Source organism: Polypterus senegalus, chromosome 10 (genome assembly GCF_016835505.1).
Source record: "Polypterus senegalus isolate Bchr_013 chromosome 10, ASM1683550v1, whole genome shotgun sequence".
NCBI classification, from domain to species: Eukaryota; Metazoa; Chordata; class Cladistia; order Polypteriformes; family Polypteridae; genus Polypterus; species Polypterus senegalus.
In genome coordinates, this window is record NC_053163.1 from 86,182,632 (window position 1) to 86,198,741 (window position 16,110).

The 16,110-nt window shown below is 38.9% G+C and overlaps 1 protein-coding gene across 3 annotated transcripts in view; it reads left to right on the forward strand.

Annotated features, from left to right (window-relative positions):
• Nucleotides 1-270: 270 nt before the first annotated feature.
• tmem255a (transmembrane protein 255A) overlaps nt 271-16,110 on the forward strand; it is a 68,175-nt gene continuing 52,335 nt past the window's right edge. The window contains exon 1 of one of the 3 annotated variants that reach the window (XM_039766084.1): nt 271-786. In XM_039766084.1, the coding sequence (XP_039622018.1) occupies nt 732-786 (55 nt within the window). In that variant the 5' untranslated portion in view covers nt 271-731. The remainder of the gene's footprint in view (nt 787-16,110) is intronic. The other 2 variants (XM_039766081.1, XM_039766082.1) reach the window with 2 other exon arrangements.

The window sequence follows — 16,110 nt, forward strand, 5'->3', positions numbered from 1 at the left end:
CCGTGCTTTTACAGTATACAGTACTCTTCATGTTGCTCACATTAGTAGCTTGCATTTAAATATTCTACTTTGAGATCTATTCCAGGTATTACAGTTATTATAATTTTACCTACATTGCTTGTTTTTCCATTAGAGGTAGATCTTATTAATATCGCTTTTAACACGTTAGACGGCGATCGGCTGGTGTCACTGTTAAGCTGTCAGCAGCACATCTACAGCACGTAATGGTTTGTTGGCCCTTGTAAGGGGACCCGCACGCCACATGCTTTAGTGTTATCTATACATTCCCCCTGCTTTATCTTTGCTTTTTGTTCTCGACGTTTATTCAACAAACTATAATACCCGCCGCATATTTATTTACGACGTTTTACAAAATGAACGAAATAGATGTCTAAGTCGTCTCTACCGCATTTCACAGGACATACCTCACGTCTCCTAAGTGTAAGGGCAGACGCATGCTCAGTGCACCCGAGCTGTAAAGACTGGCGATCAATACCTCGCCGCTTTGGAGAGCTGGGGGCCAGCCGAAAGGAAAGTGAAGGGAAGGATCACAGCGGGCAGGAGAGGAGCCGTCGCCAGGGAACATGATCCCACTGCCAGAATCCGATGGTCATAGGAAGCACCATCAGTAGAAATCAGGCACTGAAGTGCGATTTGAAAAGGGGAAGACCGGCGGGATCATTTAAAAAAAAGGTCGTATGAGAAATCATAAAAAATAAAGACTTTCAAAGATGCCTCCAGGAATGAACCAGCCTGCTCCCGGTCTAACTGTCCCAGACACTGTGGGTAAGTGCAAGGTCAAGGAAGCAGCGATCGGCGCAGGGGTGCGGCGGCAGTGCTGCGGCAGCGGCACTCGAGAGCGCCTAGCACAGCCCTGGCACTGCATCAATTACCACAATAACGGACGTATCCTCGGAATGTGCCGCCTTCACCTGCATGGTGCTGCACTGTGCACGTACATTCAAGCTAGTTGCGTTAATAACGGCTGGGACAGTCGTGACCGTTTAAAAATGGCGCATTGTATTTAAGCATCGTTAAGAACTGGACGTTTTTTTTAAATATTCATTCCACGTAATTGATGCGGAGATGGCAGGGTGGTCCCGAGACTAGGCGGAAGCTCACGGTCTGCTAGCAGGTTCAGTTCTTGTGTGCCGCAAGTCGCCTCAGCGCACACGGTGTATTTGTGGCTCTAGTCATTTCATCTCAGTGCCTATCCCTCTGTCTCGGGGTTCCTCTACTTTTGGGGCGAAGCAGACTAGAGACCATCAGTGTATGATTCTTCTAACACCGTGTCGGGAAAGCAAACGGGCCTGACTGGACAGTTCCAGGTTAACCACCTCTTTTTAACCGGGGTGGTCCGTGGATATTTAACGCACGCTGTGATTTCTGTCTCGCTGCCTTTCTGCGTCGATGGTGTTTTGCATCAGGCTGACAAATTAGAATTACTGATTACTGCAAAGGGACTGGAACTACTTACACCGATGGTTATTTTAAGAGAAAAAAGTTAATTCCTATGAAATTAACGGCCTCTGATAAATGTAGTCGTTGCTTGCTGTATGGAAGACGAGATAATGAAATACTGAAGTGTGAAGATCTTTTTCATTGACAGTATGAGTAGCCGCCGAACCTTCAGTTCAGGCTTTCCTTACGTCACATTTAGATGTATTCATTTAGTAGACACATTTATCCAAAGCGATTTACAAATGTGGCAACATAATAGAGTCAGCATCAGTTACAAGACCAGATGACAGAAATTGGCCAACACAAGTCAAAAATGCTATAGACCTTATAAATTAACTACCATTAAACCTATTTAATCTTTTCCATCTTCTTAAGATACTGCCAAGCGTATGTTACACTAAATCCACAATTGTCTTCCTGTCCTAAGTAAGAAGACTCTGTCTATATTATAGATTTCAGCACTCATGTTTAAGCTCAAACGATATGACCTTGAAGGACTGCTGTAATAGTTAATTCCCTGAGGTTCTCTTTATTGCAGCTGCAACTGAGTAGAAATTAAAAAGAGAGATGGTAGTTTTGCACTGTGTTGTATTTATTTTTATATAAAGTTCATACATGATGCATTTCAATTTTAAGAATATAAACTTCATGATTCATAATTAGGCATTTTTGCCTGCAGTTTTTCATGAAGGTTGTAACATGTAGTAAGTGGAAGCTGAATGTAAGCTGGTGGACTGAAAAGCACAAAAACTGCAAGTTCATCACTCATTGTAGAGTAAAACAATTAATTATCTTACACACTCAACAATGGGCACTTTTACAAGGTCCACACAAGACTACATTACAATATTAAACTAAGACACAAAGTTAATCAAATTGTAACTAATTCAAGGAGAAACAAAAATTGTGCATTTGGTGAACAAACAGACAAGCTTGGGAAAACCCAGCATAATGGATAGACAATAATCATAACACAGAGTGGGTACAGAAAACAACTGTAAAGCACCACAAGTACCATTTGAGATAGTTAATATGGAACCGCAAAATGGAGCCTCAACACTAAAAGGAGGGACAGAGGTCCATAGTGTACAAAATATAATCTAATATTTCTCAAAGTCTGGCTATTAAGAATCTTGGAATGATCTTTGATACACGTCTCACATTCCAGTTTCATATCAAGGCTATTACCGCAAGGTAGCAATTTTTTTTCATCTTAATAATATTGCAAAAATGCAATCTTTTCAATCTTTGTGTCATTCTGAAACATTAGTTCATGCACTTTTTTCTTGTAGACTAGATTAGTGTAATATCCTTTCTCCGGCTTTCTAGTTGTGCTGCTAAAATTCGCCAGCTTGTTCAGAATGCTGCAGCTAGAATCTTGAAAAAAAAATAAATAACAATAAACATAACACCCATTCTAGCTTCACTTTACTGTTTACCAATACAAGCAAGAGCCGAGTTTAAAGTCCTTCTTTTAACATATAAGGCCTTGCATGGACATGCACCACCTTATTTAGCTGAGCTAATTACACCATACACTCCCTAATGTCCTCTTCACTCTCCTAATGCTGGTCTTTTCATTACACCCCCAGCTAAGAAAAAATCCGTTGATCACAGAACATTTGCCTACCGTGCACCTTATCTTTGGAATGACCTTCCATTATGTGCTAGAAAAACACACTGAGTTGATATTTTAAATCAAGATCAAAAGCCTAGCTTCACTCCCTTCACTTCAACTTCTTCTTCCACTTCTTCTTCTTCATCTTTTCCTACTTCTATGTAGGGTCAACATACATGATCAACCTTCTCCCAATAGCTTGGCCGTGTACCTCCTCGCCAGTCAAGTCATTTTCTTTCAGATCTTCTTTTACTTTATCCATCAACTCCACTTTGGCCTCCCTCATTTTCTCTTCTCCTTTACTTCCATTCTCATTACTCCTTTGCCCATATATTCATTGTCTCTCCTCATCACATGTCCTTAACACATAACCTACTTTCCTGTACTTTCTTAGACATCTCTTGAACTTTTGTTGTAGCTCTCATTGTCTCATTTCTTATTCTGTTCTTTTTTTAACTCCATACATCCTTCTCAACATTCTCATTTCTGTCACATCCAACTTCTTCTTCTGCACTCCCTTTCCTGCTTGTATCTCAGTTCCATACATCATTGCTCTTCTTACCACTGTCTTAAAAACCTTACCTTTAAACGTCTCCTTATTTCTTTGATTACACAATGCTTATGTTTTTTTCCAATTGTTCAATCCACACTGCATTCTGTGAGTTATCTCTGCATCTAATTTCCATCTTGGGCTACCACTTATCTATACTAATAAAAGGCAAAGCCCTCACTGACTGACTGACTGACTGACTGACTGACTGACTCACTCACTCACTCACTCACTCACTCACTCACTCACTCACTGACTCATCACTAATTCTCCAACTTCCCGTGTAGGTAGAAGGCTGAAATTTGGCAGGCTCATTCCTTACAGCTTACTTACAAAAGTTGGGCAGGTTTCATTTCGAAATTCTACGCGTAATGGTCATAACTGGAACCTATTTTTCGTCCATATACTATAATAGACTTCTGCTCGATGCCCGTGGGAGGCGGAGTTACGCCTCCCGCATAATTTAGTGCCTGCCCATATAAGGCCGTCCGTCAGTGGCAATCCAATAGAAACACTGCCGCTAAATATTCACGGGTGAAGGACTGTGCTTATGCAGAGGAAGATGAGATGGTCAGGGTGGTGTTTGGCACAAACTCGGCAAAACTGCGAGAGAAACTTTTAAGTGCCGGGTCTTAGCTAACATTGTGGACATCACACGAGATGGCACCAGCACAGCTGTGAACCTTCGATGCATGTACACCAAGCGGCTCACGTGAACTGACGCAGTGCACAGACAAAAAGCAACAGTTCCAAAGAGTGCTGAACAAAAACCGAATTACACAATTGAGAAGGCAGCAAAAAAATATGAAGCGTGTGACACATACAAGCATATTTATAAGTGCAGCTACTGCGGAAACAAAGCACACAGTGGAAAAAGTCAATGTCCCGCTAAAGGAAGACAGTGTAAAAAAAAAACCCGTGCATGCAGTGTGTCGGGTCTCAGATAAAGAGGAAGACGAGCTGTTTATTGATGCAGTAAGAAATGAATCGATGAATGAAACCTCTTATCTTTATAACGATTGACAAACACAGAATGTAACTTGAACACAACACATCCTACAAATACAAACCTGATTGAAAGAAATAATGATAATCAAATCCTTGATGACAGCAACACTCATAACACTCACAAAACAATTACTGTATATTGACAATCATGTTACGTTATTTTAAAATGTTCCCTTTTCTTTTTCATAACTTCTTTAACACACTACTTCTCCGCTGCAAAGTGCGGGTATCCTGATCTACATACTCTCAAATAGACAAACCACATACCGTGGCGCAATGGAAGAGGCTTCACCTCTAGTGCCGATGTCTGAGGTTCATTTCTCGAGAGGGGGTGGACTGAGTATGTACGCCTGATGACCCCAAAATTAGGGCGAAACACGTGTCACGTTCTCTTTGCATTATTTCACAGTAAAACTATTTCAATATATATACATATATATACACACACATACATATATGTCAGCGCTTCCTGATTCATTTTACCCTCGCATCCCCTTGGTTTGCAATGTATGAAACAATATGCGGCTAACGCATATATATATATATATATATATATATATATATATATATATATATATATATATATATATATATATATATATATATATATATATATATATATATATATATATATATATATATATGTATATATACACTCTTTAAGTGCGAGCAACTGTTGCTGGGGTGCCAGAATCCATCAAGGAAGAAAAATGAAAAACATTATTTGTACAAAATCTTAATTTATTTATCCATTCCTAAATAATTAAATGGGCAGGCTATTTCGTATCAGTGAAATACGCTGTTTGTTAAAACGGATGACTCCCGCTCTCACGTGCAAGTCTGCGTGGATATTATGAACTATCATATCTGTTCAAGTTCTATTTAAATTTTAAATAGAAGGAATTTTTATTTAGTCGACAGAAATATCTTTGATAGGAATGTAAGTTAAATGTAGGCATCATTGCATAAATTTTTCTTCACCATAGAAATGTAAAGAGTAAATTCGCCTTACATTCCAACCAAAGATATTTGTGTCAACTAAATAGAATTTGAAAAGATATATTTTTTTCGAATGTGATCGCGCAATTCAGATCGAGTTGACGCGCACTACATCGAGCCTGCGTGCTACTGTGGTTTCGCCTGCGTGTCTCAATAAGTCACCCTCCCCTCGCTCTTACTTTTTTACCATTCATCTAATGAATACACTGAGTATGGCTTTACCAAAACAATCATTGATGGCGAATAAAGTATCCATTATTCATAAAGTTTCAATTGGTGATCTGTCTTTCTGCGTTAACCGCATATTTTTTCATACATCTCAAACCAAGGGGATGCGAGGGTAAAATTAATCAGGAAGCGCTGACATATATGTATGTGTGTGTATATATATGTATATATATTGAAATAGTTTTACTGTGAAATAATGCAAAGAGAATGCGACACGTGTTTTGCCTTAATTTTGGGGTCATCAGGCGTACATACTCAGTGCACCCCCTCTCGGGAATCAAACCTCAGACATCGGCGCTAGAGGCGAAGCCTCTTCCATTGCGCCACGGTATGTGGATTGTCTATTTGAGAGTATGTAGATCGGGATACCCGCGCTTCACAGCGGAGAAGTAGTGTGTTAAAGAAGTTATGAAAAAGAAAAGGGAACATTTTAAAAATAACGTAACACGATTGTCAATATACAGTAATTGTTTTGTGAGTGTTATGAGTGTTGCTGTCATCAAGGATTTGATTATCATTATTTCTTTCAATCAGGTTCGTATTTGTAGGATGTGTTGTGTTCAAGTTACATTCCGTGTTTGTCAATCGTTGTAAAGATGACAGGTTTCATTCATCGATTTGTTTCTTACTGCATCAATAAACAGCTCGTCTTCTTCTTTATCTGAGACCTGACACACTGCATGCACAGGTTTTTTTTACACTGTCTTCCTTTAGCGGGACATTGACTTTTTCCACCGTGTGCTTTGTTTCCACAGTAGCTGCATTTATAAATATGCTTGTATGTATCAGACCCTTCATATTTTTTTGCTGCCTTTTCAATTGTGTAATTCGGTTTTTGTTCAGCGCTCTTTGGAACTGTTGCTTTTATCTGTGCACGCGTCAGTTCACGTGAGCCGCTCGTGTACATGCATCGAAGGTTCCCAGCTGTGCTGGTGCCATCTCGTGCGATGTCCACGGCTGTATTTAATGTTAGCTAAGACCCGGCAGTTAAAAGTTTCTCTCGCGGTTTCGCCGAGTTTGTGCCAAACACCACCCTGACCATCTCATCTTCGTCTGCATAAGCACAGTCCTTCACCCGTGAATATTTAGCGGGAGTGTTTCTATTGGATTGCCGCTGACGGACGGCCTTATATGGGCAGGCACTAAATTACGTGGGAGGTGTAACTCCACCTCCCACGGCCATCGAGCAGAAGTCTATTATAGTATATGGACGAAAAAATAGGTTCCAGTTATGACCATTACGCGTAGAATTTCGAAATGAAACCTGCCCAACTTTTGTAAGTAAGCTGTAAGGAATGAGCCGAGAAGTTGGAGAATTAGTGATGAGTCAGTGAGTGAGTGAGTGAGTCAGTGAGGGCTTTGCCTTTTATTAGTATAGATTATTCTTTCAATATTGATGTTGTTGTTGTATTTTAATTTCTGTTTTTATTTGCTTACATTATGTCTTGTCTCATTAATTCTTCTAATTTGTACAGTGTATTGGGACCATGCTGCATGGTGATTCTGCACTTTAAATAAAGTCGATTGATTGATTGATTGATTCATTGATGGATAAAACTTCCTGACTCTTCTCCAACAGCTGTACAAGAAAGCTTTTGGACAGACAGGAGTTTGTTCACCAACTCCCAGCTCTATCAACACATCCTACCTATCAAGAGAGGCTTATTTAACAGCCATTTCTGGCAACTGAAGTTATGCAGTTAGCTTGCAGGAATATATGAAGTGATCAGACCAGAAAGGTGTGCTGATGTATTAGCAATATGATCCATCTATTATCAGACTCTTTTAATCCAGTGCATGGTGATGGGGACCATAGTCTACCCTGGTATGATCAGGTTCCAAGCAGGAATACATTCTTGCCACACAAAAGCAGGCAAGTTTAGACTTTACAAATAACAGAACATGGATCTCTCTGGAATATGCAAGGAGAACTGGAATACACAGAGAAAAACCCTTTCAGGCACAAGAAGAACTTTGCAGCAACAGGGTCAAGGGCAGGATGTGAGTGTAGAATACCAGAGCTATAAGAAAGCAGTGCTCTGCATTGCGTCACTTTGCCATTCGCCTGCCTATATTAAAATGGTGTTAGCAAGGTTGATTCAGTCTAGATTGGGGTGTCAAACTCCGGTCCTTGAGGGCTGCAGTGGCTACAGGTTTTCATTTTAACCATCATCTTCATTAGTGGCCAGTTTTTGCTGCTAATTAATTTCTTTTGCTTTAGCTTTATTTAACATGACTCAGGGTCTCTTAGTTGTTTCTTTTTCCTTAATTAGCAGCCAAACAATAATGAGACACAAAACAAACCACCACATGACCAGCTCACCTGTGCCCATCACACAGTATCTGAAAATAAACAAAGGTGAAGGTCTCAGTGAGGTTGATCACTCAGCTCATCAAAACATCTTGACGTTTCTCTTAGAAAAAACAGAAAAATCAACAGTTTTGGAAATGTCTGCTGTGGCAGAATGAGAGCAGCAACAAGCCATGGAATTAAATAAGGGGCTGAATTAACAGCAAGAATGGGCTTCTCATTAAGAGATTAGTTGGAATGAAATTGGCTGGAGTTTTACGTTCCAATTTAGCTAGTCATCTGTTGGCTTGTTTCACATCTCATTTCTGTTTGGCTGCCATTTAATGAAGAATTAATCAATTCAGAGGACTGAATCCTTAAAAACTGGGCTATTAAAATGAGAATGAAAGAAGTTTATCAGTAGTGATAACTGGCCACTGATTAGGAAAAGGGTTAGAATGAAAAACTTCAGCCACTGCAGCCCTCCAAGCCTGGAGTTCGACATCCCTGGTCTAGATGATTCCTTATCTTCCAGGAAGGTCAGTTGAGGTTTGATTTGAATCAGGAGTTTGGGAGACACATTTTGAATTTGTTATCGTCTGCTGATGTTTCATGCAAGAAGAGAAAATTGCAGCGATCCAAGTGAAGAACGTGTGGTAATGTAATTCAGGTCACTTCTGTTTTCTTTTTTTTTTTTTTCTTTTTTTTTATTAATTTTATTACAATCCATACAAAGCAATCAAGTTTTTACAAAAAGAAGAATTGAGTTAAGAACAGATCGATCCCCACCCCTGAGAGAGAGAGCAAGCCAAACGGCGTAAAATTTAAGGCTTGTAAACATACAGTACCTAAATTAATAAATTCTCTGTGCTTCATGAACTTATTTTTAAAATATTACTGATTAGATCCTGCCATGTTTTGAAAAAAGTCTGTACGGATCCTCTAACTGAGTATTTGATTTTTTCCAACTTCAAATAATATAACACATCGGTTTCCCACTGACTTAAAAGAGGAGAGTTTGGATTCTTCCAGTTTATCAGAATAAGTCTGCGTGCCAAGAGTGTAGTGAATGCAATCACAATTTGTTTGTCCTTCTCCACTTTAAGCCCCTCTGGAAGAACCCCAAACACAGCTGTTAATGGGTTAGGAGGGATTGTGAGTCCAAGGCTGTCTGAGAGGTAATTAAAAATTTTTGTCCAGAATAATGTTAATTTGGTGCAGGCCCAGAACATGTGACCCAGTGAGGCTGGGACTTGATTGCAGCATTCGCAGGTTGGATTTTGCCCTGGAAACATTTTGGAGAGTTTTAGACGAGACAGACGTGCTCGATATATAATTTTGAGTTGTATAATTGTATGCTTTGCGCATATGGAGCTCGAGTGAATTCTCTGCATTGCTACTTTCCACTCCTTTTCTGATATATTAATTGAGAGATCTTTTTCCCAGTGTCCTCTTGGATCTTTGAAAGGAAGAGATTGTAAAATGATGTTATATATTGTAGAGATGGAGTCTAATTCCTTAAGATTGAGCAATATTTTTTCCAGCGTGGATGAGGGTGCAAGATGAGGAAAATTTGGAAGGTTCTGTTTAACAAAGTTTCTGATTTGAAGATAGTGAAAGAAATGTGTAGCTGGAATGTTAAATTTGGAATGTAATTGTTCACTTCTGTTTTCTTCAGTTGTAGACATTTTAAATGCTAGCAAGTTTTTTAGTGAGATTCAAATAATGATCTGAATGCAAGGTTCCTGTAAAAGAAACCAAACCTTCATTAAGCAGTTTTTAGTAGAAGAGAGAGTAGCAGCTGTAAATAGGTTAATGTGATAGTGGGCAGAAGGTACAAAGGGTTGGAGAAGCATGCCAGAAGAGAAAGTGCAACAAAATGAAGGAATGGGCTCAAGGCTTGTGATCTTTCACTGTCAAATTATAATTTGAAATCTTATCCTCCCTCCTTGGCTTCTTAGTGGATCTTGAGTGTTACCAACAGTCGGACAACATTGGCCTGTTATATTCATGAATTTCTTGAACTTTGCCTGGAAACCAGTTAGTTTCATTGAATTTTGTTTGGTTTCTTAAGTAATAAAGTGCTTATATAATAATGCAAAATATTCACACATAATGAAGATTGGCATAGAAATAAGTGGACTATTCATGACAGGGGGATCAAGCAGAAAATTAGGAAGTGAAAAAATCCATCCATTTATTTTCAAAATACACTTATCCTGTGCTAGGGTTGTGGGGAAGCTGGAGCCTATCCCAGCAAACATTGGACACAAGGCAGGAACAAAGTCCGGACAGGGTGCCAGTCCATTACAGGGTGAACACACACATATCAGGTGTCAAGTTAGCAATGCTGATACACCTAACTTGCACAGAAAGGAGGAAATCCACACGGACACAGGGAGAACATGCAAACACCGTTCAGGAAGCACCAGGATATGCACTCCAGTCTCCATGTTGTGAGGCAGCAGCACTAGCACTGCACCACTGTGATGACCTGATATTCAGTAAATATCTTACTGTATATAAATAAATGTCTTCATGCAAGTAACATAAAATGGAAATACATTTGTTTGTATCGGGCAGTTAAACATTGCAATAATTTGTATGTTATATCAAAATATTCAACAGTTTTCTATCCTGGATATTGGGCTTTCAAATTAACGATGCTATTAGACAGTTCTGCATGACTGACTAAAATTAGCACTCCGACAAGATGGATGTGGTAATGGCTTTTTAATGTCTGGCTGCTTGCTATACTGGTAAAAGTTTTCATTAGCTAATGCATTAGGACACATTAATGAACCTTTCTATATTTTTGAACCATGTCTGCAGGACTCATCCCTATTTCCTAACTGTATTTGCTTACCAAAATAAAACATCCTGAGTTCTTATAGCCCTTAACATGCCAGGTGATGGCCCAAACACTATGATTTATTTATAGAGAGGCCTTGGAACTGATCAATGTTGAGACTGTCTTTTGAGGTATTGGGTGAAACTGAAGTCTGATGTGTGAGCATTATGAAAAAATATGACAGAGCACTAAAATTCTGTATAGTACCAAAAGGTACATAATGCTGTTCAGAGACATTGACTCAAATCCCAGCCTTGGTAGTCTGTCTGTGTTTATGTGTATGGTGTCCATGCTTTTCCTTTGTCCGTGTCGATTTTCTTTCTACATCCCAGGTTATTCAGCAGATCTAAGATGGCCGCATGTGAAACTGTGTAAATGTGCACTATGACTGCCTTTTGCCACCTCCAGGACTGCTTCCTTATTTACAGCTCTCACCCCTGCAATCCCAATCCTGGTGATCTTTGCATTTATTATGTAATTCATTCAGCTGATAATACAAAACAACTTACTTATTTCAAGCATGTGACTGTCATTGCCCCTGTTTACCTGTAGGAGTGCTAGTGGGTTAAATGACCTGTTAATGGGAGTTAGACAGTTATGGGCAGCGAGGTGGTACCCTTGTATGTAACTTTCTACTATTTTAGTCTCTAGGCAGCACTACCTTGTGTAATTGCAAGATTTCCCACTATATTTACCCATACAGCACATTTGTATATATTTAGTATGTTAGTGTGTTATTTACCATTACGTGCATGGATGGGATGCTCAGGGTACAAAGTGTTGCCACGCAGCAAAGGATGGAATGGCGCCTAGGCCTCAAATTGTTTAAAAGAGAGAAGGAAGTTCTGTATAGGAGGAAGTCGCTAATGTTCCCCAAACACTATTGGGCAGATGACCCTTGCTGGATTCAGGCTTTCCTAACCTTAGGCTGAACATGACATGCAGTAGAAGCCTTGAAGGGTTAACAGGAGTCTAGGATACTTCCAGGCCAACACAGAGCATAACTAGAGCCTGTTGCCTTTTTAAATGTTAGGACTGTCAGGAACCCAGTAGCTTCTTCTCATTTCCATTAGGTAGCATCACAAAATGTTGGACTGGAATCAGTAGAACACAGTTTCTTTCTGTGTAATTCAGCTAAAAGGCCTGGTCTTTTCAATGGTGTAATTGTCTCAGGAGACAAATCCAGCAGATTGATTTTGATCACGATTTTCAGATGAGGCTTCACAAGTGTCATTAAGAGAGTACAGGTTTGTGCTGTTAAAAACAAGTCAGTATATGTCCTCTTAGGGCATCACAGTGGCTGTCTGGCTAAAAGATCTGGACTGGTAACTTGAAGACTGCCGGTTCAAGTCCTGGCAGAGACTGAAGGAATGCTAGCTACTCTGTTGGGCCCTTGAGCAAGGCCCTTAACCAGCAATTGCTCCAGGGCGGCTGTACAAATAGCTGATCCTGTGCTCTGACCCCCAAAAAACTCCACATGTGACTGGAGAGTAAGTTGGGGATTGTGAAAAATGACAAATCCCTAATACAAGAAATTGTACATGGTGAATAAAGGATTATAAATCAAAATTAAGAGAGAAAGCAGTACAGTATAGAGGATAAAGAGGCAAGTGAGATGGTACAAAATGTGACCATCTGAGAAGATAAAGTGACAGATTAAACAATTAGCTGCTCATTCATTGCTGTAAAGGATGTGGGAACGAAGCTGAGGATTTAGGTAAAGCTTACTTGTGCACACCGTGTCACTGATCTGTTTATCTAAACTGCCAAAGCTAAATGTCATGTTATATGACTGGCAAACGTTTTTTTGTATTTGTTCCTTGCTCTGTTAATGATGTACCAGCATGAAAGAAGTTTCACATTTTAGTAATAAAGTATACATTTTTTTACGGACATAACTAAATTAATAATAGCGTTGAGTGTGCAAACTTTAAAATGAAAGTTGCAGATTCTCTGCAGTGCTAGAATCTTGAAACCATTTAGTCTTGTAAATTTCTCTAAATGCTGATGTAAGTAGGAAATATTTAAACTAAATTGTGAATATTGGGATTCCTTAAAGTTGCATATAAGTGTGGCAGAAGCTCAGCTGCAGTCAACAGTGAAAGACATTCGGAAAAACCTCAGCGCTTTGCTTCAGTGTAGCTGAGGTCTTTAAGTTTCAAACTGTCTTGTGTCAGTTGTTCTAGGAGAACTTCTCTGCTGGTCTTATTAAGCACATTTTACCTCATAATTTGTTTTCCCACTACCTATTTTTTTCTTGTACTATGCCCATTTCATAAGTTTCAATTTTTGTTTCTTTAAGCACATAATGATCATTTTGTATGCTTTGATCATTTTTATGAGCTTTTTCATTGCAGATGAATTCCTATCATTATTTTTTATTATTACTATGCCTGTAATGCAACTAGTGAGGGTTCCTGAATGTATGCATAATTGTTTGCCTTTTATATTTTCAAAAAGTTAGGAGGCATTAAAGGAAATATTAACTCTAGACTGAATTGCTGGATTCAGTTGTTCTCAGGGTCGGGCAGATTAATCCATACTTGTAAAGAATTTGCTGCCATGCATGTGAGAGAGCAGCTGTGCGTGTTTGTCAAAGATCCCATTTCATATTTTCTATCTATTTGAACATTTTTGTTCAAAGTGCAAATTGGTGTTTTATCACCGTACAGTTACTGAATAACAATATGCAAGTCAAAACAATAAATGGGATTTAACAGTTCTACTCTTGTATAATTATTCTGACACGTGATACAATGGCACAGTGAATATGTACACTTTTGATGATGTTAGTGTGTGCACACATGGAAAAGACAGCATTCAAGTGAAGAGTTTTAGCATTAAATAATAATTAGTTAAGTATGTAAAACTGAATGTTTATTTTCCATCCTGCTGAATCCAAACACAGGGTCCGGCTGGAGCCAATCCCAGCCAACACAGGGCACAAGGCAGGAACCAATCCTGGGCAGGGTGCCAACCCACCGCAGGACACACACAAACACACCAAGCACACACTAGGGCCAATTTAGAATTGCCAATCCACCTAACCTGCATGTCTTAGGACTGTGGGAGGAAACCCACGCAGACACGGGGAGAACATGCAAACTCCACACAGGGAGGACCCAGGAAGCAAACCCAGGTCTCCTAACTGCGAGGCAGCAGCGCTACCACTGCGCCACTGTGCCACCCTATTTTCATTTTAAACAAACAATTTCCTAATCAGATGCAGTTTTCCGTGTTACTCTACAGAACTCTTTGTAAAAGCGTAATTCATTCTGCTTGATACTTTACACTTCTCTTACATGCACATTTTCTGCCAGGCCTTATTTATGTGATTTTATTTGCATTGAGGACTATTATTATTAATAATAGTTTTTGCATCTTCATTTTAAACTGAAATCTTTAACTATGGTTCCTGGCATCAAAAACTATCTTCCTATGCTATATCTAATCATTCTCATTATCCCACCCTAAGAATTCACTGCTTTTTAGGCATTTTAAAGTCTCTTCACACATTGGAAGGGGAACAGAAGGAGACGATGAGTCGATTGCTCCTTTACATTCACATTAAAATTATGGTCAGTTAGACCAGCAATGTTTCAGGACAAGACATAGTATGATGTTTGGAAAGCTACCATTTCATTTTATACTTCAAAATAGTTGCACATTTGGTGGGTTAAGAACTAAACAGAATACCAAGCATTCTCTAAATAAATTGCCATGATATTAATGTAAGGGAACCAATTACAAAATACATAATATTATGTTTGCATTTGTATTATGTGATCAATTGGAATGGATGCTGCATTTTGGCACAGCAGAGATGAGCAAGTATCTTTCTTAAGGGAATAAACAGAAGAATAGTTAAAGCCAAAGCTAAGACCTGTTATACATGTTTCTTCTGAGACTGGCATTAAGGCCAATACACTAGTGAAAATGCGGATCGAACCCAAGTACAACCACTAAAGCAACAGAACTTCCTAAATAGTTTATCTTTATTTGTCTGGGTGCTAGCCACATGTGTGTCTGCCTCAAACTTTCTCAGAGTTTAGAAATTTGCTTAATGTGAGAGATCTTTATGTATATTATGGCCACCATGAAGAAACCATGCAGCCTCATGGCAACAGGACACACAAAACGGTGGCACCCATAAAATCTAGAAACAAAAAATAGGAATAAAGGGCCAGATAAAGGAATATCGTAACACGGAATTTATAGAACTTTTGCTTAGTTGCTAAGGTAAATTAGAAATCAATGTAAAGAGTAACATAGCCAAAATGTTTTTTGATCAGAAAGGTGAATAGGAGCATTAATGAGGGCAAAGTGTTTAGTATCTGCACAATCCCTGATAGTAACAGAATAGGTGGGTAACCATTGTCCTGTTGTGTAAATGACATCATGGATAAATGCTCCTGACTTGTAACCAAGGCAAAAAAAAAAAACAGCTAATGGTGCCTTCTGTGGATTATAAGCTTGGCATAAAAAATAAAAATAATTTTATGCCTTTCAAAAAGCTATCAGTATAAACAACCACTAATTTAAAACGCATTCCCCACCATTCAGAACTTAAGCAGGAGTGAAAAAAATAAGTAATAAATTATGAATAAAAATAATTCACAAGAGTGGCCCCTATGAAAAAAAAAAGTTATACAAAATGGTGACGAGATGATGACACCAAAATAACGATACAAATACTAATGTTATATAGTCTTGAGCCTAGTCTTTGTTGTTCATTTTATTTTGTTTCATTCTTTTACTTCTATGTTGAACCCTTTGAGTTCTATTTCCAGTTTAGCTTTCTTATGTTGGTCTTGTTAATAATCACCAATGTCTTGTTTCTTTATGTAATTTTGCATTGTGTTAAGTTTCAAGGTAAAACTGCCCACAGGTGTGGTGCTCGTCTTTGACTGCTTTATCAGGGGCTACTTAAATCTCAGGCAGCCATTGCATTAGTGCAGTAGTGTTAGTTTTCTCTAATAGTTTTGTCAGCTCCTTTTTTGTGTTCCTGCGTGTTGTAAGTTTAGCATTGGTTTCGGCTCCTCTTGGTTTTTCGGAATTTTAAGTTTTTATTTTGGATTACGACTTTTGGATTACATTAAGGAGCT